Source organism: Nomascus leucogenys, chromosome 15 (assembly GCF_006542625.1).
Source record: "Nomascus leucogenys isolate Asia chromosome 15, Asia_NLE_v1, whole genome shotgun sequence".
Taxonomy (NCBI): Eukaryota; Metazoa; Chordata; class Mammalia; order Primates; family Hylobatidae; genus Nomascus; species Nomascus leucogenys.
The window spans coordinates 33,922,079-33,946,907 of NC_044395.1; the positions used below are offsets into that span (position 1 = coordinate 33,922,079).

The 24,829-nt window shown below is 38.2% G+C and overlaps 1 protein-coding gene across 1 annotated transcript in view; it reads right to left on the reverse strand.

Moving 5' to 3' along the window:
* Positions 1–24,829, reverse strand: part of ARHGAP42 (Rho GTPase activating protein 42) — a 312,250-nt gene that overhangs the window by 69,496 nt on the left and 217,925 nt on the right. The window contains exons 5-6 of the mRNA XM_030829546.1: positions 11,932–12,033; positions 2,680–2,790 (exon numbers count right to left, since the gene is read on the reverse strand). Coding sequence (XP_030685406.1) covers positions 2,680–2,790; positions 11,932–12,033 — 213 coding nt within the window. The remainder of the gene's footprint in view (positions 1–2,679; positions 2,791–11,931; positions 12,034–24,829) is intronic.

Here is a 24,829-nt window from a genome sequence, read left to right on the forward strand (position 1 = left end):
ATCATAAGGTAAGAATATTATTTCATGAATCACTATCCCCTGTTCATATTTTCTATTGGATATCTTACAATCTGTAGAAGATATATCCCATTCCCAGGGCATTTGCTTTACTCTAATGCTTATTTGTTACAATAATCTGGGCTAAAACTAGAATAGACTACTAGATTTCTGCAACACACAACAGCAATGCAAACAAGAATTGGATTTCTAAAGAATAAAACCGGCAAAGACATTAAAGTGTTTTCATGTCTTTTTATGTTTATAGCTCTTGGGAGCTTTGGTTTACCACTTTTCTCCTCCAAATTAATTTGTAAATACATAACCTAAAGATCGACATACATACTCCTGCTTCATTGATCCCATTTCTATTCTCATTGTTCAAATGGATATTAAGTACAACTCCATGGATGAGACTCTGAGGCTAGAAATGAGGACGAGACCAAACTGACAGTACTATTTGGTTTGGCCAGACGCTCTACTAGGAAAAACACAGCAGCCAGGAAAATATTTTGGAAGAAGGACAAATTTAACATCAATTTTGACTGTGGTGTCATAAGAAAGGCATGCATGACAGAAGACTTATCAGGACATCATAGCTTTGGATAAGGTAGAAGGAAGAAAACACATTTCAATTGAAAGAAGGCCTCTACTTCTCTACTGTATTTTTACAGGAATTCATAAATTCTTGTCATTCCTTCTGCCACCTGTGAACGAACATTTTTTTTACAATCTCCTCTTTATACACCTGATGTCATCTTACAGAATGTTCTAGTTCACTGTTCCCAGACAGGATGGGCTATAAAAGAGACTTAGGGAAACAAGTGACTCCCATATCATCTTCCAAGAGGAATAAAGGCATACAGATGTGAAAGGATTATTCCAGGTGTGAGAAGAAACAACAGCACGGCAGATCAGCACAGTGTGTGAAGGAAATGGGAAGACACAAGGAAGGAATATGCAGAAAAACTGTCAGAATTAATGGAGTTTCAGATGGTTTGGTGTCAAGAAGAGCTGAAATTCAAAAATCCCAAGGGGCAGGCTCTAGGGAAGTAGTTTGCTAGCAAGAAGTGAGGCTTCAAAACCCATGGTGGGATTCTGGGGTGGGACTTAGTCAATGGGAAGGGGAACAGGAAGCGTTAAGTAGTGGTCATCTTCCTAGAATAGGAAATGTTAGGCTGGCTAGTTGTCCATGAGCCCCAGATGAGCTTCAGAACATTCTCTAGGTCATATAAAGTTTAATCAGATCCTTAAAGGGTCCACTATATAAGAGGATAATCCTAGGGGATTTAAGGATTAAGCTGTTTGGTAAACAGAACTTGAACTTCAGTTTGTTATTCTAAATACAAGGTAAAAGTTAAATCCCTGAGCCTGAGTGGTGGTCTTCAGTTCCTTAATCTTTCTAGCTGGAAGCTGGTCTTGCAAATGTGCCTACTGCCTAGTTTACAGGAGAGAGTCAGTAGGCTCCAACTAAAGGAAGAGGTCCTGGAAGCCAGGTTGGGCCTGATAACTGTCCCCAACCTCTGCTCTGTCTCAGTTTTCCATTATCTTTAGGGGATAGTTGGTGGATTTCCATTAGAAAATGATTTATGTGAAATATATTTTATAATGTTGTCTTCCTTTCCCTCTCCTTATCATATCCACTAATATGGAAACAGAGTATTTTATTTTTTATTATGAATGGATTTTTTAAAGGACTGACATAGGAAGAAAATAATGGCTTAAATTCGATATTTGATTACTTACACATTTATTAACCCTATCCTCTGATCTCATGGGAATTGAAGAATGCAGACAACAGATCACCTGACTCTAGAGCAAACCTTTATTCATCATACATGCCACTTTGTCAAGATGCCTATTTAGGCAATATTGGAACACATTAGGGTATCACTTGAAAAAAATGCTAAAAAATGAAATAAGCTTATAAAGACCAGCCACCTGTTCTTTTCTGTAATGCGGTTTACATTAGGAAATCCACTACATTTTACACTGACTTAGGAAAATAAATGACTTCATAGGAAAGTCAAGCAGATCCGAGCCCTGTGAGGAAGGGGAGCACAGAACAAAGGGGAAAACAGAGCCTTCGGTTTTCCCTCTCCGTCTAAAGGTTTGCTAAATGGGTCACTGTACTGGTGAAGTGTATTCATTCATCTATAGATAATGCACATCCTCTTTTTAAAAAATTTCTTTAATTAATACACTTTATTTTTAGAGCAGTTTTAGGTTTGCCAAAAAATGAGTGGAAAGAATGAAGTTCCCTTATGCCCTCTCAGCTCACCTGTCCCCCACCACCTCTGTACCCCCCTCCTGCCAACAGCTTCCTCTCTTATTAGCATCTTGCATTTCTGTGGTACATTTGTTATAGTCGATGAGGCAATGCTAATATATTTATATTAACTGAATCCATAGTATACATTAGGGCTCAGTTTTTGCACTACACATTCTATGGGTTTTGACAAATGTATAACGGTATTCTCATCCATCAATACTCTATTGTACAAAAGAGTTCCACTGTCCTAAAAGTCCCCTGTGCTCCACTTGTTCATCCCTTCCCTACTCTCCTTTTATTTTTATCAATCATAATTTTCAAGAAAAATTATATATTATAGAAAAAACAGTGTACTTTTTTTCCATAGATTGTTTTGAGCCTACCATTTTTATAAAAAAACTGAAACTTACCGGTTCAACAAATTCAAACTTCTTTTTCTCTTGGACCTCTTGAATTTTAAAGACATATTCTAACGATGCTTCATAGAAGTTCTGATGTTCTCGGTCAATTTGTGTATCTGCCTAAAGAGAAAAACCAGAGGGTGATTACTGATGGTTCTACATAGAGAGGGACTCAAATCCTGATCTGGTATCTTTATTAAAAAGTAACTCCTACAAAAAGTTTAACACAGCACTTATTATAGTCCTTGCCTAAAAGGGCTTATAGTGTATGGAGCAGGAGATACACACACAGACAGACACATACACACACACACTGTAAGTACACAATACCCATTGCAGTAAAAAAACAAAAACAAAACAATATTACAAGAGGGGTATATAAATGTAAATGAAAAATTACTGGATCATAGAAGGACGGATAAAATTCAAAATTATGGGACAAAATGGTGGTATTTGAGTTGAATCTTAAGACAAACAACTGACTGCATTGCCAAAAATATAAAAAAAGCAGGGGCCGTTTTCCTGAAAAAGTAGAGGCATGAAGGAGACAGATTTGACTGCAGTATGAACACATGGAGAAGAAGAGGGAGAAGTGAGGACAGCATCATATTATAAAGTATCTTGGATGCTGCATAACAAATTAGGATTTTAATGGTGGGAGAAGCATCTAAGAATATTAAGCAGGAGAGCCACTTCATTAGGTAAGATCTTAGGTAACACTGGTAGCAGAGTCAAACAAATAAACAGACAAATAAAAATTCAATGGCTCTAACCTGATGAATCATGCTTTGCCAATGCCATGCGCTTTTATTATATCTGATTGCAATAAGGTTCTATTGACTAAGTATGAGAGAGTATTACTGAGGTGATTTAATTTTCTTTTAGACAATGCCTCTCTCTTCCCTCTTCTCTGCCTATCGCCTTCAGATGCACTCTTTAAAAAGTGACTTTAGCTTAGCAGAGAGACATGACTTACTTTTCTTGCCCACCTCTACCTTCCTTGTCGCCAGCTGGATGTTACAAAAGCAGATGGAAAGAAGGGGCTCTCTGGAGTACTAAGTATCCACTGACACCAATTTGGGGATAGAAAACTTGAAGCCATTTATAATGGTAGTTTCACAAACAAAATTTTTGAAAAAAAAAGATTTTATTGGTAAGACTTCCAGTTAACAGAACCTATTAGTAATTAAGTTTTGGAGGAGTAAAAAATCATACATGTACTTTCAACTGTGCAGGGAGTAGGTTACCCTAACCCCCATGTTGTTCAAGAATCAGCTGTAATTATATATACTCATTATGCATTTCATTAGGCAATTACAAATAATCCAATACTACCAGCAACTCACTAGAGATGTTTAAAGTTGAGTATTCTAAATTTTTAAGCTAATGAATGTGAAGAAAGTATAAATCAGGTAGGAGATTTGAACCCAAAACTTTTCAGCTCCCAGACATCATTTATGAAAGATAGAGGTGCAAACAAAAAGAACATCAGTATTCCACACAAATCATATTTCTTTTCTTCTTACCATCACTTACTGGAACACACTATATACATAAGAATTAATTAATTTAGTAACAAGGGATAGGTGTTAATAAATGTTTAACAACTGGATCTCTGGGGAGAAAAGCCTGGTTTGCAGTATTTGTGGTTTCTGTGGTACAAATATCGCCAAAATGGCCAGTTTCAAAACACAAACTCAACATCGCAGAGTGTGGAAGCTGGAAAGAGATGCAGGAAAGGGGATCTCTGGAGGGAGTCTCAGCACACTACTGGGTGAAAGGGAAGCAAGAATATTTTCAGTTTTAGGGGCACTATTCTATTCCACAAGTTATTTTGAAAATTTTATTTACTTTAAAAGATAATATCAGGCTGGATATGGGGCTCACATTTGTAATCCCAGCTCTTTGAGAGGCCAACGTGGGAGGACTGCTTGAGCCCAGGAGTTCAAGACCAGCCTGGGCAATCTAGTGAGATGCTGTCTCTATTTTTTTTTTAAAAAGAAAAAACATAGAACATCACCGATTGTGTTGCCTAGCACATGGGAACAAACTAGAATGTTGAGACCTTTAGAGTCTAAAATTTTTTTTTCTAGTCAACGGAACTATGCAGAAAAGATTTAGCACAGCAGGCCTGACTGCTGTTTTTTGAAAGGTCTGCTTACAAGGTTGGCCCTTGGCTGGTGTCTGGGAATGTCAGTTTAGGGAGCGTTAACATCACTCTAACTGCTAAGAGGTGGCTTACTGCACCTAAACTGTTTGTACAAACAATATGGTTTATGCAAATACCTACTTTCCCTCTGGGAGTTTGGAATTTGGGTACGTGCCAGGCAGCAAGTGCTATGTGACCAGCCTCCAATAAACCTCTAGACAACAAGTCTCTAATGACCTTCCTTGGTGGACAACATTTCACGTGCCACAGCTCCTTGCAGGGGAAATTGAGTATGCTCTGAGTGTCTCCACTGGGAGAGCACTCTTAGAAGGTTGCACCTGGTTTCCCCCAGAATTTGTCCCCTGTACCCTTTTTTATTTCCTTTCACCGTAATAAATCATAGCCATGAGTATGACTATAGGCTGAGTCCTGTGAGTTCTCCAAGCAAATTACCAAAGCTGGGGGTGGTCTTGGGTACCCCAACACAAAAGTATTAAGTCATTTCTTCAGAAACGTATTTGCCATGCACAGTCTCATCCCACTTACCCCCCTCCAAAAAGGGGAATGAGAAGCAAAGAAAGGATAAAAGAGAAATGACTCTTGCTGCTTGCCACTTATAGATGTTTTCATAGCCTCCAATGCGGACTACTGAAATTTGATAGACCAAAGCTGCTGTGAAACGTCATCCAGAGCATACAGTATTAAGGAATATGACAGTTTAATCTCTTTACAGTGCAAGATATAGAAAGACATTCTTTTAGTTAAAATAGATCTCTTTAGTATGTAAGCTCATCATATGATTCACTAGCAAACACTTGCTTCTAAATCCACTAGCAACTGGTACTATATATTTTGTACTGGATAAGTAGAGTAACACTAGGATTCATCAATCGAAATGAGATAATTTTAAAACTGAAAGAGAGCACTAGTAATAATTAGGCCAGAACAACAGGTGTAAACTGTTGTTTACCTGGCAAAAAGGGACCTAAAGAAACCAGATTAATTTCATAAGAAAACCATATGGTTCTGCAGATAGCTTATTGTAATGCTATCTCAATTCGAAAGAGAGGGAAAGGCGTTCGGTGATATTTGTTGAATCTTTTCCCAAGGAGAAAAGATTTAAGCTTGATTTTGAAGAATGAGGAAGAGATAAAATGAGAAGAGTTTGAGTGATGTGATAGAGTCAGGAAAAGAGAAGCTATGCTTAGGTAGGACAAAAGGTTTGTGACTAAAGGTTTTGTTTGGAGGAGACAGAAATGCGAGTTGAGGCAGAAAAAATAGAATGAGTGTAGATTTCATCATATAGGTAGTGCAAAAACTTGAGAAGGAGGCTGACAAGAAACAAGTAACATTCAAGATTAACATGAGGACACTGCAGCATACAGTAATTAAGTGGTGGCCTAGGTACATGTGAATATAAAAAGACCTCTTATCTGATAATGGTGAAGGTGTCTGGTGCACCCCAGCAAGAAAGAGAAGCTGAATGATGTGGGTGTGAGAAGCAAGGAAAAAGCCAAAGATAAATTTGATACAAAAAAATAATACTACTAGGCTGAGCGTGGCTCCATGCCTATAATCCCAGCAATTTGGGAGGCCGAGATGGGAGGATCACTTAAGGTCAGGAGTTCAAGACCAGCCTGGCCAACATAGTGAAACCCTGTCTCCACTAAAAATACAAAAATTAGCTGGACATAGTAGTGCACACCTGTAGTCCCAGCTACTCGGGAGGCTGAGGCACAAGAATTGCTTGGACCCAAGAGGTGGAGGTTGCAGTGTGCCAAGATCATGCCTCCGCATTCCAGCCTGGGCAACAGAGTGAGACTTGGTCTCAAAAAACAAATAAATAAATCATAATCATAATCATAATACTAGCATTAACAGATAATTTAAAAATGAGAGGTAGGAGCAAATCTGGGAAAAGAGGGTGAGGTGCAAGATTTCACATTTCACTAGGAATTGGTCAATCTAAAGTCTTGGTAACCAGCCAGAGGACAGTGCAAAGACAGTCAGGCACAACAAAATCATCCCTTGAGAAATGTTCATCCAGATGTTATAAACAATGTGAAAGTAGAAGAGGTTTCAGGGACAGAAATTGAAGGATAATAATAGAGATATTAAGAACTATGCCTAAGGACTTTACTTCATTTAGGAAGTGCCTCAAGAGGAACCTACTGAAAGAGTAGTTAGTGATAGGTGGAAAACCAACATCTGGGTGTCTAAAGGGAATCTATTTTCCCCTTTACTTTTTTCTTAATTATAAATGTAAAAATATTCATTATTGTAAGCTTATTTATTATTTGTTACTATGACAGAAAAATGTGAAGATAGTAAGAATTGCAATCCCACTGTTTAATATTTTGATGTGTAACACACACACACACACACACACACACACACTTATTTTAAAACAAACCTGGTATAATACTGTATATTCTGGTTTATAATCTGCTTTTTTCCTGCTTATTTGCATGAATATTTCTCAATGTCTTTAAATGATTCTCCAAATAAAACTTTTAACATATCACACTCCATTTTTGGTCAAACTACATTTGTATATTTACTCCAATTATTCTTTGTGATATTTCAGATGTTTCTAAATTTCTGCACTTATGAATAACTCTTGGATCAATATTTAAACAATATTTACACAATTTTTGTGCTCATCTCTGATAATTTCTTTGGGGTAAATTCTTACCAAGAGAAATCGTCTCAACTACCTAGCATGTTTCAGGTTTGTTGAAATACAATGTCAAATTTACCTTAAGAATGATTAAATTTTTTTATGCTCCCACCGGGAGAACAAAAGTGTGCCCAATTTCCTATACCTTCACTAACAATAGATATTATCTTGAACAAATTGAAAATGACATGTTGTTATTGCGTTTTCAAATACATGTGACACTGAAACTAACCATTTTTATTATAGTTTATATTTCCTCCTTAGTCAATGCCTGTTTACCTTCTTAGCCCATTTTTTCCATTGAACTGTTTACCTTTCTGACACTGATTTGCAAACGCTTCTTGTATGTAAGAGATGACAGCCCCATGTCATATGTTGTTTAAATTCCCTAATGGTTTGACATTTAATTTGGTTTAATGTTTTTTGAAACAGATTACTTATTTTTATGCATTCAGGTCTTTCTACATTTCCTTTATGCTTAGAAAAGAATTATTTATTCACATAACAAATATTACTCCTTTCTATCCACCATCAAGCCTATAATCTTGACAAGTTTGCTTCTGATTCTCCAACTGTTTACTCCAATGGCCTAATTGACGGCCTTGGGATTTTGTTAATAAAAGATGACCCTTCAATTCAGTCCTGGAAATGGGCAGCCACTTATTTTTCATGAACGAAATGAATACAGAGTCAGCTGTGCAGGTAGGAAGGCACAGAGGAGCCTTTCTGAGAACAAGTTAATAAGCTTGGTGCTGACAGAAGGACCAGAGCTGTTCTAGAAAGGAGCAGATGACTTTTAATGCCATGTCACAGAATTAAATATTTTTATGGCAGCATCTCCCTGCAACAGGTTTGATTCCTAGAGGGGCGAAGGGAGGGGGGAACCCAAGCTACATTTTGCCTTGTCTATATTGTATACCCCTGAGAAGCTACTTTAACAAAATTTGTTAGTTGTGTTGTGTTCTAAGAGGTATCTCCTGGAAAAGAAGTGTGTGTGTACTTGTGGAGTGAGGTGGGGGAGGAGGGTGTTACTATGCTATTATCTTTTCCAGCCTCCACTTAAATATGGAACCACGAATGAATATTCTATTATACCGTAGCCTAAGCTACTAGCAAGGTAAGTAATAAATATTGAGCTAAGTTGTCAGGAAAAATTGAGGCATATTCTCTAGAGCCCTTTAAAATTAGGATAATGTTATCATTTCCTTAAAATGGTTTAAGCAGTATCTTTTCAAAGGATATCCTCTCATATTTATCGGAGCCTGAAGTTCTTTTTTTTTATTATTATATTTTAAGTTTTAGGGTACATGTGCACAATGTGCAGGTTAGTTACATATGTATCCATGTGCCATGTTGGTGTGCTGCACCCATTAACTCGTCATTTAGCATTAGGTATATCTCCTAATGCTGTCCCTCCCCCCTCCGCCCACCCCACAACAGTCCCTGGGGTGTGATGTTCCCCTTCCTGTGTCCATGTGTTCTCATTGTTCAATTCCCACCTATGAGTGAGAACATGCGGTGTTTGGTTTTTTGTCCTTGTGATGGTTTACTGAGAATGATGGTTTCCAGTTTCATCCATGTCCCTACAAAGCATATGAACTCATCATTTTTTATGGCTGCATAGTATTCCATGGTGTATATGTGCCACATTTTCTTAATCCAGTCTATCGTTGCTGGACATTTGGGTTGGTTCCAAGTCTTTGCTATTGTGAATAGTGCCGCAATAAACATACGTGTGCATGTGTCTTTATAGCAGCATGATTTATAGTCCTTTGGGTATATACCCAGTAATGGGATGGCTGGGTCAAATGGTATTTCTAGTTCTAGATCCCTGAGGAATCGCCACACTGACTTCCACAATGGTTGAACTAGTTTACAGTCCCACCAACAGTGTAAAAGTGTTCCTATTTCTCCACATCCTCTCCAGCACCTGTTGTTTCCTGACTTTTTAATGATGGCCATTCTAACTGGTGTGAGATGGTATCTCACTGTAGTTTTGATTTGCATTTCTCTGATGGCCAGTGATGATGAACATTTTTTCATGTGTTTTTTGGCTGCATAAATGTCTTCTTTTGAGAAGTGTCTGTTCATGTCCTTCGCCCACTTTTTGATGGGGTTCTTTGTTTTTTCTTGTAAATTTGTTTGAGTTCATTGTAGATTCTGGATATTAGCCCTTTGTCAGATGAGTAGGTTGTGAAAATTTTCTCCCATTCTGTAGGTTGCCTGTTCACTCTGATGGTAGTTTCTTTTGCTGTGCAGAAGCTCTTTAGTTTAATTAGATCCCATTTGTCAATTTTGGCTTTTGTTGCCATTGCTTTTGGTGTTTTAGACATGAAGTCCTTGCCCATGCCTATGTCCTGAATGGTATTGCCTAGGTTTTCTTCTAGGGTTTTTATGGTTTTAGGTCTAACATGTAAGTCTTTAATTCATCTTGAATTAATTTTTGTATAAGGTGTAAGGAAGGGATCCAGTTTCAGCTTTCTACATATGGCTAGCCAGTTTTCCCAGCCTAAAGTTCTTTAAGGCCTCTAAGACCACCCATAATTTTCCTGTAGTCAATTTGTAAAAAGGCACTTGGCCATAGCCCTGGGCATGGTAGATGATGGTGTACTGGTGATAATTAGATGAATGTCTCTCTACATAACTACATCCACATCCATACCATAACCCCATTCACTCTTAGGTTTATTCTAGTGCAATATATTAAGACATTTGGTCTTAATATCACTTAAGACATTTTGGTACATGTAAACATAGTATTAAATTACAAAAAGCGGTACCAAATACAGTAAGGTTAAATATGTCCAAGAAATTTAAAATAGAAATCTAGTTTTTCTTAATGGCAGATTGTCTTCCATCAGTTTAGCATCAAAATCTTTCCATAAGCACATAATTATATATTAAATTATACTATTTTTAATAACATGTGTTAATAACAGAAAGCATACTGATGAAGTCATATATAAATATTAAGCACAACAAAACTTCCAAATGTTAAACATCTTTAAATAAAGAAATTTGATGCTGTCGATAAGAACATATGCCTGTTGGAAAAAAAAGGAATCAGATGCCAAAATTCCACTCCTATTTCTTTTTGAGGCTGTGGGAACTTTGTAACACTCTGAGTTGTCAAGCATGCCTTCTGGTTGAACTCAGAGGTAGGAGAAATAAGAAAAGGAATAAAGAGAGCTGAGGACCAGGTTGAATTTGAAAAGCAGTTCAAGAAAGGAGGAGGTTTTCCTAGCAGAAGGATCAGGAAAGAGGCTCTGGATTGCAACACCTATAAGTGAAGAGAGAGGAGGAAGAGACGAAAAGAGACTGCATGGTTCCTGATCACTTTTTAGACAGCAGTGTTGAGCTGTGGGTGAGCTACCCAGCAACTCCCTGCTAGTGGTGTTCACTTCAGAGTACACCAGGAGGCGGAGGAGAGAAGAGGGCTGCTTCGTGTTTTCTTTTGTTGTTGTTGTTGTTCTCAAGGTGACAATGGCAAGGGAGTCTGTTTATTTATTTATTTACTTATTTTGGACATACTTTGTCACTGAAATTGGAACTACAATATTCCTTAGTAAAAGAACTAGCCTTGATTTTATGAATTATAGTTAAAACACTACCAATGGGAAGAATAAAATATATTTCGGACAGAGGGAAGAAACAAACTGCTTACATGTGTAGATGTGAGCAAAATATTTATTCATTTCTTCTTAAAGAATTTGATATAAAATAATTAAAATTTTAAAACATGTAGTGGTGGGGCACAGTGGTTCATGCCTGTGATCCCAGCACTTTGAGAGGCTAAGGCAAGCAGATCACTTAAGGTCAAGAGTTCAAGACCAGCCTGACCAACATGGTGAAACCCCGTTTCCATTAAAAATACAAACATTAGCTGGGCTCGGTGGCACGTGCCTGTAATCTCACCTACTCAGAAGGCTGCAGCACAAGAATTGCTTGAACCCAGGAGGCAGAGGTTGCAGTAAGCTGAGAGTGTGCCACTGCACTCCAGCCTGGGCAACACAGCCAAACTCCATCTCAAAAATAAAATAAAATAAAATAAAATAAAATGTGTAGCTGTGTATCTATCTCTCCCACAATGCTGAAGCAAAGCCTTAAAATCAATGTCACAGATATTTTAACTTTAATCTGAAGGCCATAACATGAATTTAATAGGTCCTGTCCCTTTAAAAATGCTCAAAAAGAATAAAAGTGAAAGACCTTGTTTCAACCTTTCTCATTGTTGAAAGAAATATTGACCCTTCACTTGGAACAGTTATAATGTGTTTAAAGTATCGTCCATAGTAAGTGCTCAATTAATTTAGCTATTGCTATCATAATTATTTTATTAAATAGTAGCAGATTTTGAGATAGTTTTACCTTTGGAAATTTTGACTTTATATGACTGAATGCCTTTTCCATTATTTCAGTTGGAAAAGCTTACCTCTTGTAAATGAGACTCCTTTTTCTTTGCAGACAAATTTAAATGCTTTTCAAGGATAGAGTAATATTTTTCACTCTCTTTGTCAAACTTCTTCTTTCCATCCTAAAGGAGAGCAATAACAACAAAAAATATTTAATTCAGAGCATCCAGAAAACCCTGACTTTCACCATTCCCATCGAAGTCCCATGTAATTATTTAATAAAGATAGTGAGTCCCAACTATGCGTAAAATCTTAATTTAGTAAAAATAGGAAGATGGAAGTGAAACAAGCCATTTCAGTATGTACTCTGCTCTCAGAAAAGCTTTCCATCTTGCAGTGAGAAATACATGTATAAACAAACAGGGCAAGTCACTTCTCCTTTGGAGTAAATGGAACTGTAGTATGGGTAGGGGCCAGGCTGGCTACAGTACAGTCCCACCAAGAGCTCTATAATTGACTCTTAACAGTAGATTCTGATCCAGTAGGTCTGAGATGTGATCAAGAGAAAAACGTCTTTTTTAGGCTTTTTGTTGATTCAGATGAGTCAATATATAATGTCTGGAGAACCCACTCACATGAAATCTTTTCACAGAATCATATTATTTCTCAGCCACAAAAGACACCTGAAATATCAAACAACTCATTCTTGACATGGAGGAAAAGATTTTTAAATGCTGGTAGCTTCAAATAATTAAATAAGAAAATTTGAAGTCGAATAAATTGAAAGGATTAATAACCTCTGTACCACAAACTCTGAACATAACTCTAATAGCTGATCTTTGTTCCTGATATGTTGGAATTTTGGGGAGCAACTGGGAGGAGGAATAGCTGAGAAGGGAGTAACTTTACCTTTTATCTTATGGCATGCTTCCCTAGAAATGCAAATGGAATGAAATATTGAAGGGAAGAGGACATATCTGGGCATATAATCTTCTACAACTATAAACGTTGTATCCACCAGATACGTCTTTTCCATTTATAAGTCCATATGAAGCAAATACAAAGTAACTACAATCATAAATTTCATTGGCCAAAAGAAGTACTATTCCTTCCTTTTATTTCAGTGTCTCTGAAACTGCAACCTCTGGATCGCCTGAATTAGGTGTTTATAAGCACATTCAGAATGCAGATTCCTATTTTCTCCTTCCAGAGAGTCTGGAACTGATTTTTTCTTAACAAGTTCATTATGTGTTTGTAACGCATAATGCTTTGCTTCATTACTTGCCTAAATACCTAGAAGAGGTTACTTAAAAATAATCAATGAATAGATGCACAGATGGGTGGGTGGAGGAAGGGAAAGAGAGAGGGAAGTATTAGATTGGTGCAGAAGTAATTGCGGTTTTTGAACCTAATTGAAGAGAAGGAAAATCTTCTAGCTTAAGGGATTTTTCCTGCTATTCTAAGGTTGTCAGATCCAGGTTTACCTATCTAGGAAATGCTATTTTGATCCATTGGCACTCTTAACTTTCTTCTCAGTTATACTTCCAAGAACCATCATAATCTTTTTCCATGTGTAGAATTTTAGGAAGTGAGCTGGTAAAACTGAGCTGAAAAGGAAGAGTAAGTAAAGTTCTGCTTTAAGAGTTCACATCACTTTTAGACCATGTAAGAAGTACTGAGATGTTTGTACATTAAAATATTACCATCTATAAATGGGGGGGGAGGGAATAAATCAAACTATTCAAATAATTCTTATTACCTAGGGAGAAAATGTGGTCCTACTAAGATAAACACAACTAGAAAATGAGTAGGATTCCACCACAAAAGGTGTGTTAAGAAGCTCACATTACAAAATATGAAATAGCTGACCCAAAGGAAAAGAGAGGCCCAAGGTTCAGGATAGAGAGGCTAGTCCTCTCCACTCACTGCTGGAGTAGATACCCAGGTGAATTTCTCATCTTTTGCTTAGTGGATGTTACTCTTTAATCTGGCACTTTATGTCCACAACTTACCTGCAACATACCTCTCTAAATAGAGGTCTCTCTCATTAGCTCTTTTTCAGCTCCCTATCCATGATCCTTTTTTCTTTTCTCTCTCTAGGTCATTCCCCCTGACATAAATGCTCATTTCTTCCAATTTCCACACATTCAAATTATATCTACTTTTAGCATCTAGCTCAAATAAATGCCATTCATAATTCCCTTCTTTCAACTCTCTCCTTTTCTAATGCTCATATAGTTATATATATGGGTCTCTACTAGGGTTCATGTTCTACTTACAGCAGAGATTTTATGTATATACCCCCATCTACCTTAAAATGGAATGCCTAATGAAAACTCAATAAATATTTAATAAGTAAATTCTTCTTCTTACAATAGTGGCCACCACAGACCCTCACAGACATTCTATTTGTTCAACAAACTGTTATCCATGGTACAAGGGACAAATCTGTACAAACAGTCCTAACTCAAATCCACTAAGTGAGCAACCAGCCAGGTTACAGTACAGTACAGAAAACTGACTCCCTGTCATCTTAAAATAGATGCTTAAAATTTCTCACTTTTCATAGAAGAGGAAGAAACTGGTTTCAGGAGGAGAGTGCACAGCTGTGGTGGCGACACTTGTATCTTTGTTTTCAGTTTGTGTAGGGTGACATTTTTGGAAAGGTTAATTTGGATCCAATCCATCAGCATTTCTGGCAATACAAAAATCATTCTGAGAACCACTTCCTGGACTCTTATTCAAACCTGGCCCCTTCACACCACCAGGCCACAAAAAAAGATATCAAGGGTTCCAATGGTGTGGGTAACAAAAGCACATTCAGTTTAAGCATAAAATTAAAGAGCTGAGATGAAAGACTAGGCCACATGAAGGACAACTATAATCTAGGGAAGCACGCTCTAGAAAACAGAAAGCACTTTTCCTTGCAACTCACATCTCCTCCAAAAGCCATGATTTACTGCTCATGTAAGCCAAGTCGTATTTGGACTTAGCAATGTAACCCCATATAGCTACCTCTTGTCTCTTGTGTTACTTGTTGTGGACATCAAACTAAGAATTTTCTCTGAAATAAGCACTGCTTAAGGTAGGGAAAAATAACCCATGAATTGTTCCTAAATGCTGTTCATGATCACTGTTTTCTTATTGATATGGCACTACTTACAAAAAATAGAGACTTCATACTGTAATGGGATGTTTTCTGTCAGTCCACAGTAAGTGCATTTAAATTAAGTAATCATTTAAAATAAAGTCACAATAAAACAATAATCTCGATGGAAAAAAGATGAGAAGTGAGGTAGAAGGGGTGTCCTAGAAGATAAATGACCATATATAAAGCGTAGTACTGTTTTTAGTGTCATAGTTGCTGCCGTTACTTACTATATGTCTATGCAGATAAAGATGGAGAGACAGGGAGAGGAGACACAGAGACAGAAGGCAACTACTGTCTAAATATATAAAATATATCCTCAAAAATGGTGAATTAGTTCTCAGACCCAATTCTAGCTGGTGAAAAGTAAGCTACATTTGGGTCTGCAATCAGTTGGCTTTCTAATCTACACTGCACTTATTCTAGGCATAGTGCTCACATTATTACTTACTAACCATAACCATGGTCACGACACATGTCCATTTTATGCACTCAAACGAGGAATGGAAGGAAACTACTGTAGCACAAACTCCAAGTGTCAACTTTACTCTTAAAATTATGGCTTGTATTAATTTTAAAAATGTCAAATATTTATAAGACTGTAGGCATATCACAAAGATAAAAATATATTAAAATACACACTCTTACAACCAACTGATCTTTGAAAAAGTTGACAAAAATATATAACGGGGAAAGGACACCCTATTCAACAAATGATGCTAGAAAATTGGACAGCCATATGCAGAAGCATGAAACTGGACCCCAATCTTTTCTCTCACCATATACAAAAATTAACTCAAGATGGGTTAAAGACTTCAAGGTAAGATCTGAAACTATAAAAATCCTAGAAGGCCGGGTGCCAGTGGCTCATGCCTGTAATCCCAGCACTTTGGGAGGTGGATCACCCGAGGTCAGGAGTTCGAGACCAGCATGGCCAACATGATGAAACCCTGTTTTTAATAAAAATACAAAAATTAGCTGGGCATGGCGACGGGCATTTGTAATCCAGCTATTCGAGAGGCTGAGGCAGGAGAATTGCTTGAACCCTGGAGGCAGAGGTTGCAGTGAGCCAAGATCGCGCCACTGCACTCCAGCCTGGGCAACAAGAGTGAAACTCTATCTCAAAAAGAAAAAAACAAAAACAAAAACAAAAAAAAACAAGAAAAGTCCTAGAAAAAAAACCTAGGAAAACTCTGGCCTATGGAAAGAATGTATGACTGAAACCTCAAAAGCAAATGCAACAAAAACAAAAAAATAGAACTTAATTAAACTAAAAAGCTTCTGAACAGCGAAAGAAATAATCAACAAGTAAAAAGACTACCTGCAGAATGGGAGAAAGTATTTGCAAACAATCCATCCAACAAAGGGCTAATATCCATAACCTACAAGGAATTCAATCAACCCCACAATAAAAAGACAAATAACCCTATTAAAAAGTAGGCAGAGGATACGAAAACATTTCTCAAGAGAAGACACACAAGCAGCTAACAAACATATGAAAAAATGCTCAATGTCTCTAATCATCAGAGAAATGCAAATTAAAATCACAATGAGATACCATCTCACATCAGTCAAAATGGCTGGTCAGAAAACCACAGATGCTGGCGAGACTGCAGAGAAAAGGGAATGATTATACCCTGTTGGTGGAAATATAAATTATTTCTATTGAAAACATTATGAAGGTTTTGCAAATAACTAAGAATAGAGCTACCATTTTACCTAGCAATCCCAGTACAAGATGGGATTACCCAAAGGGAAAGAAATCATTAGATCAAAAAGTTACCTGCACTCACATGTTTATCACAGCAGCATTCACAATAGCAAACTCATGGAATCAACCTAAGTGTCCATCAATGGATAATTGGATTTTATAAATGTGATATATATACACCATGGAATACTTACTACTCAACCATAAGGAAGAATGAAATCATGTCTCTTGCAGCAACATAGATGGAACTGGGGACCATTATCCTAAGAAAAATGACTCAGAAACAGCCAAAAACTGTATATTCTAACTTATAAGTCAGAGCTAAAAAATGGGTACACATGAATATACAGAGTGGAGTAATAGACACTGGAGACTCCAAACAGTGGGAGGCAGGTGAAGGATGAAACATTACCTGTTGGGTACAATGAACACTATTCAGGTGATGAGTACACTAAAACCCCGGAATACACACTATTGTTTTAAAAGAAGCCAACTCAATGTCTTCCACTGATGACAAGCAAGTACCAAAGATGAAGAACAAACTTTACCACACTTAATCATAAATAGACATAAATTATGAAAATGTTATCTAACCACATTTTTCTATAAAAGACTACTAGAAAGCTTTGTTTAAATACAAGCTTTGTTTAAATACTTAAATTAGAAACCTTCATTTTAATGTTACTAGAAGTTTTTAAAAATAAGTTAATATTTCTACATTTCTTTGTAGGAAAAGAACCTGTCATTAATATTGATTCATGATATTTTCAACAGTCTCAGTATTATTAATTGCCACATAGGATATTGTGAAATTTCCCAAGCAACTATTTATGTTATCATTTTAGTATAGCCATTACCTAAATAAGCACTAATTTAGAAATCCTTCAACTTAAGTAATAGTAAAAACCAATAGCTAAGTTTGTATTCCAAAAACATGAGGAATTCTTATAAATTATCATGGTGCTAGGCTCTGAAAATACATAAGAGGATTAGAGGTAGCCCCAGCTACCATCCCTAATTAGACATCTTCTTCCTCTGATGGTGGGATGTACTCCTTGCCTAGAATGGCAGCCCACAGCAGCATCACCACCTCTGATTCCCAGAAGGGCCAGTTGCTAGCACAGTCCATCCCACGTTGTTTAGGCATTACCTGGGGCCCAAGGGATCTTGGCATCCAGAAGCTCAATTTGGTGAGAATATTGGTGTGGCTTGCACAGCAGTGTCTCTCCTGTGGGTGATTCCACCCAACAACTCCTAATCTCTCCAACCCATTCTCCACCAACTCCCCCATCCGCAATCAGCTGAAATCCAGACATCCCAAAATGGCTTCTTTCTGGAGGGTTGTACCATTATAATTCACCATATCTTTTGCTTTCCCAATTACATCATTGCCACCACCACCAGGTGATCAAACTCACAGGAACCAAAGGATTCACATTTGCATTTACAAGGAACTCCTACAAACTGGACAGAAAGAAGCAAACAGATAATGCATGTCAAGGATATGAAGGGATAATACACAAAAGAGGAAACCTGAAGTGTAACATGCACATGAAGAGTTGTTCAAACTCATTCATTATTGAAGACAAGCAAATTAAATCCATGAGATATTACATTATATCAATGGGATGCTATACGAGTTAGAAAGTTGAATGATGCCATGTGCTGACAGCATGTGGAGACATAGGGACCCTTAGGTACTACTGATGGGATTGTAGAGGGGTGAAGTCTTTTTAGAGGGAAACATTGCACTACTAAGGGACATATATGTGTGTCCTAAGAACCAACTTCTGGGTGTATCTCTCAATGAGATGCTAACAGAAATGTCCACAGCAAACATGAATGAGCATATTCATTAAGGTGTTATCTATGGGAACAGAAAAGGAGCTGGGGTATTTGTTAGAGGGTACATAAATTATATTAGGTGTGTACTATGGAGTGCTACACGGAAGTTAGAGAGAAATATTGAATGTTGATGGATCTCAAAACACAGTTCTGGGTAGAAAAATTTAAAACAAATAGATAAATAAAACAATATAATTTATACAAATCAAATGTAAATAAGGAAGAGGGCTATTAAAAACAGAAAATAGAGTTTTAAAACATAAAGAAGGATATCAGAAGCCCATCTGACTAATAGAACTACTGAATAAGAGATAATAAAATCAAGAGAAACGCCAAAAAAAAATTTCAGGAAAATTTCCAGAATGAATTTTTTTTTAAAGTTTCCATATTAAAATGGCCCAATATGTACACTGTACAATGAATGAGAAAATAAACAAAAGGCATGTCATCATAAAATGTTTAAAAAACATGGATAAAATGAAAACCTAAAAGCAACCCATAAGAAAATGGAGCTTACATAAAAATCATCAGAAATCAGAATAATAATGGATCTTCTTACATAAAAATCATCAGAAATCAGAATAATAATGGATCCTCAACAGCATAAAAGAAGCAATAAATCAAAATCCATAGCCTTCAAATTTCTGAGGACTAATTCATCGAAACCTAGCTTTCTATTTCTAGTTAAATTATCAATCCAGGTTGAGGGTAGAATAAAAATATTTACAAATGTGCAAGGCCTCAAAAATTCTACTGCTTCTGTACCATTTCTCAGGTGAATACTGAGCGGTGTGCTCTGCTCACATGAGGGAATAAATCAAGGAAGTTAGGCACAAGATCTGAAAAAACAGGAATCCTTTCAGTTTAAAGAGTCACAGGGAACTCCCAAAATCATGGTAATATGATCTCCCAGAAAATTAGATGGACAAGTAAGGCTTTGAACTTTAAGGCAACCAGCTAAGATGAGAGTTACAGGAGAAATGTCTCTAAACAAATAGAATGGAGAAGGTATTATCTTATATGTTTAAACATATTAAGACTATCGCCCTGGCCAGAGTGCAGCGGCAACATCTTGGCTGACTGCAGCTTCCACCTCCGAAGTCAAACGATTCCCGTGCCTTGGCCTCCCAAGTAGCTGGAACCACATGCATGCACCACCACGCCTGGCTAATTTTGGTATCTTTAGTAGAGATGGGGTTTTGTTATGCTGGCCAGGCTGGTCTCAAATTCCTGGCCTTAAGTGAACCCCCTGCCTCGACCTCCCAAAGTGGTAGGATTACAGGTGTGAGCCACTGCGTCCGGCCCAAGATTTGTTTTATAATTATATCCTTGTACTTGGAAACAGAAAATTAAGCAAAATTTGAAAGTAAGGCAATTATTGATGCCAAGAAAAAAAAATTTATGCAAAAAAAGTAATCATAGAATCTGATATGGTTCACCTATGAACCACAATTATATTGTTATGTGAACAATAAGCGTTGATCTTTTTAAAAATGTAATCAAATGATATATATTTGGAAGGTAGCAGGAAGGGAAATATGTTTGAAGTAGTAGTGGTTGTGCTACTGTAAGGATGCTAAATATTCATCTTCCATAGGTGGAAGTTAATTATTAAAGACATACATAGTTTTCAATAATCTAATCATATGTGAAGGCATATAAATTATAAATTAAGCCAGCTCCTTGCTCCATCTCTATTCAAAAGTTCTGATCCCTGAAGGCAAATACTCGTAAATTTTTAAGCTATTGATTCACATTTATCTCCACTTTTCTAAATAATATATTCACTTTACTTTTTCAATTTTAGGCATTGTTAAATTCTTCAATAAATGAATCCTGTTTTAAAAATGAGAAGAAAAGGAGAAACAAATGGAGATGGGATAGAGAAAGAGGAGGAGAAACACAAAAGTTGAAAAATTGGTAAGAATGAACAAAAATTAGAAGGGAGAGAAGAGAAAGTTTCCTAAGGGTATAATGACACCTAGTTCACAGGTAGATTTTTATTAATTCATTCATTAACTTGAGCTTTTAATAAATACCCATTTTGTGACTGGTACTGATGCTCAGTGCTGACCAAGACTGGGAGAACAATTAACAGTGGTTGTAAAGTAGTTTGCATACCAGAACTTCACATACAAATTCTACAAGGTAAGAATAATAAAGCCTCATTTTATAAGCATGAAAACATTATCAGAGAAGAGAGAAGTAATCTGACCAAGGTCATAGAGCTATGACAGGCGCAGCAGATAATAAAAATTAAATCTGTCTGGTTCCCAGTTCCGTGTTCCTTGCACAGTAAAATGCAACCTAAGGAAGCAGCAGATTAAAACTACAGCACTTCATTTCTTCCAAAAACAAAACAAAAAAAAAGGTGAAGAGGTGAGGTGGGAGTTGAAGGAGAAAAGGGACAAAAGGAAGAAGAGAGGGAAGAAAGAAAGAAGAGTGAACAAAGAAAGAGATTAAGGAAAGAGGGGATGAGAGGCCGGGCACGGTGGCTCATGCCTATAATCCCAACACTTTGGGAGGCCAAGGTGGGTGGATCATCTGACGTCAGGAGTTCGAGACCAGCTGGGTCAACATGGCGAAACCCTGTCTCTACTAAAAATACAAAAATTAGCTGGGCATGGTGGCATGCACCTGTAATCCCAGCTACTTGAGAGGCTGAGACAGGAGAATCCCTTGAATCTGGGAGGCAGAGGTTGCAGTGAGCAGAGATCACACCACTGTACTCCAGCCTGGGCAACAGAGCAAGACTCCATCTCAAAAAAAAAACAAAAAGGAGATGAGAGAGGAAAAGTAGGAAGTAGAGGAGGTGTTGGGTATTTATAATGCTACTTTAAACCTTGTGAGAGAAAGAGAATGATGTTGAAAGCATACGACAGCATCTGCGATGGTTAATACTGAGGGTCAACTTGATAGGATTGAAGGATACAAAGTATTAATCCTGGGTCTGTCTGTGTGGGTGGTACCAAAAGAGATTAGCATTTGAGTCAGTGGGCTGGGGAAGGCAGATCCACCCCGAAACTGGTGGGCACAGTCTAATCAGCTTCCAGTGAATATAAAGCAGGCAGAAAAATGTGAAAAAGAGAGACAGGCCTAGCCTCCCAGCCTACATCTTTCTCCCATGCTGGATGCTTCCTGCCTTCGAACATCGGACTCCAAGTTCTTCAGTTTTGGGACTCAGGCTGGCTCTCCTTGCTCCTCGGCTTGCAGACAGCCTATTGTGGGACCTTGTGGATCATGTAAGTTAATACTTAATAAACTTTCCTTTACATATATAAATATATTCTGTCCCTCTAAGAGAACCCTGACTAATACAGCAGCCAATTGTCAATCTCCTCTTGGAGCTGTGGGAAGACATGGAAGACTGGAATCAGGAGGCAGACAGTGTGTGGAGTGGCTACAAGCTGATGGCTCTGACATCAAGTTAGGGACAAAACTAGGGTTACATAATGCTGCATACCAGACAGGATATTTGGAAAATCACCTTGGGTAAATTTGGAGATTTCCTCATTAAAGTTACTGAAGCTTTTTTCCATGCCAAGCATTTGGATTTCTCTGCTCTTCTGGGATGACAAAGAACTTGAATGAAAAAATATGAAATGGTAAAATACTAGGCATAACAAAGACTACTTAGACCACTTATAACAAGTACTGGATCTGACTAAAACTAACAGATGTATTTTTTTTCTTATTCCTGAGGTAAAGCAATAGAAGTAGAAATTAAATTTTTATATTATATTACATATAATACTGCTTTAGTTCAAGTTTCCTAGAAAACATTGCCTGAGGCAAAGCTTGCCTGCTAAAGCTTGGTGTGTGTGTGTGTGTGTGTGTGCGCGCACGTGTGTGTGCACACATCTTGGACAGCAAGATTGAAGAATAAAGAGATGTAAGACTACAAGTGGTCTCAGCTGAGCTGGCCACAGCAGCATGAGGAGCCAGCCAGCTGTTCCACCTCTATGGCACATCTCTATTCATGCTGCCCAAAATCAATACACCTTGGGGCCATTCATCGGGTGAGCAAGCAAGAAGCAAGATTTATCTGCCAGTTCATTCCCATAATTGATCAAAATTCACCCCATGGAACAAGAACTCTCCCACCTTTCAGTGTCACTTGGCCCCTCTAGCAGTCATGGGAGAGGCCAGAGCCCAGAGGTGTCAGTGCAGTACTCTACCCATGGTCTAGACGTTGGGAGGAGCCAACGTGCCCTGAAGCCTCTGCACCATACATGCTGTGGTTCCCACTGCAGCAGGAGTCTGCACTGGAGCCAGGTCTTGAGCACGTGAAAGGGAAAAGGAGTGATACATGAAAGGGAAAAGGGGGACGTAACCTGGGCTCAAGACCAATATACATAGTCCTAAGATGTATATAAAAGTTAACATCTTTATTGAGTGTGTTATCTCTATGATTTTACAACAAGAAAAACAACACATTTTCAAGAGCTTTGCAGGCTCATTCACAATCTTATTCTCGTGATCCAATTTTGTATATTTTCCTATCAATAAGGATTTCTGGAAGATTAGGCTTGTAGATAGGAAAAAAAATCAGCATATTACCATGACTCCCATCTTAAAGAGTGCAAAAATGAGGTTCATGGAAATTAATTATAGGCCATTCAGTCGGCAAGAGGATGGAGTCTAGACTAAAACACAACACCTTTCTCAAAATCAGCATTAAACAGCACAACTGCTTAGTTTTAATATTTAAAGGAAAATAACTGCCCCATTCTTCAAAGGATTAAAGTGTTTTGGTCATTGTTACAGAATTAGCCACATAAGCCAATTCCAGGAACTGCCTTTGACTGAATATCTGCTTATGGAATCCCCTTTTCTGCTAGTTTTATTACAAAAAGAAAAAAGAAGGTCTCTTCCAAGATGGCCGAATACGAAGAGCTCTGGTCTGCAGCTCCAAGGGATCGATGCAGAAGATGGGTGATTTCTGCATTTCCAACTGAGATACCTGGTTCATCTCACTGGGACTGGTTGGATGGTGGGGGCAGCCCATGGAGGGCAAGCCAAAGGAGGGCAGGGCATTGCCTCACCTGGGAAGCTGAAGGTGTCAGGGGATTTCCCTTTCCTAGCCAAGGGGAGCCATGACAGACTGTACCTGGAAAAACGGGACACTTGTGCCCAAATACTGTGCTTTTCCCAAGGTCTTAGCAACACCAGACAAGGAGATTCTCTCCCGTGCCTGGCTCGGTGGGTCCCATACCCACGGAGCCTTGCTCACTGCTAGCACAGCACTCTGAGATCAAACTGTGAGGTGGCAGCCTGGCTGGGGGAGGGGCATCCACCATTGCTGAGGTTTGAGTAAGTAAACAAAGTGGCCGGGAAACTCGAACTGGGCAGAGCCCACTGCAGATCAGCAAGGCCTACTGCCTCTACAGACTCCACATCTGTGGGCAGGGCATAGCTGAAAAGGTAGCAGACAACTTCTGCAGACTTCAACGTCCCTGTCTGACAACGGTGAAGAGAGCAGTGGTTCTCTCAGCACAGCGTTTGAGCTCTGAAAACAGACGGAATGCCTCAAGTGGGTCTCTGACCCCCGTGTAACCTAATTGGGAGACACCTCCCAGTAGGGGCCGACAGACACCTCATATAGGCAGATGCCCCTCTGGGATGAAGCTTCCAGAGGAAGGATGAGGCAGCAATATTTGCTGTTCTGCTGCCTCCGCTGGTGATACCCAGGCAAACAGGGTCTGGACTGGACCTCCAGCAAACTCCAACAGACCTGCAGCTGAGAGACCTGACTGTTAGAAGGAAAACTAACAAATGGAAAGGAATAGCATCAACGTCAAAAAAAAGGACATCTACACCAAAAACCCAACTGCAAGTTACCAACATCAAAGACCAAAGGTAGGTAAAATCACAAAGATGGGGAAAAATCAGAGCACAATAGCTGAAAATCTAAAAACCAGACTGCCTCTTCTCCTCCAAAGGATTGTAGCTCCTCACCAGCAACAGACCAAAGCTGGACGGAGAATGACTTTGACGAGTTGACAGAAGTAAGCTTCAGAAGGTCAGTAATAACAAACTTCTCTGAGCTAAAGGAGCACGTTCTAACCCATTGCAAAGAAGCTAAAAACCTTGAAAACGGGTTAGACAAATGGCTACCTAGAATAAACAGTGTAGAGAAGACCTTAAACGACCTGATGGAGCTGAAAACCATGGCACGAGAACTTCATGACACATACACAAGCTTCAATAGCCAATTTGACCAAGTGGAAGAAAGGGTATCAGTGATTGAAGATCAAATTAATGAAATAAAGCG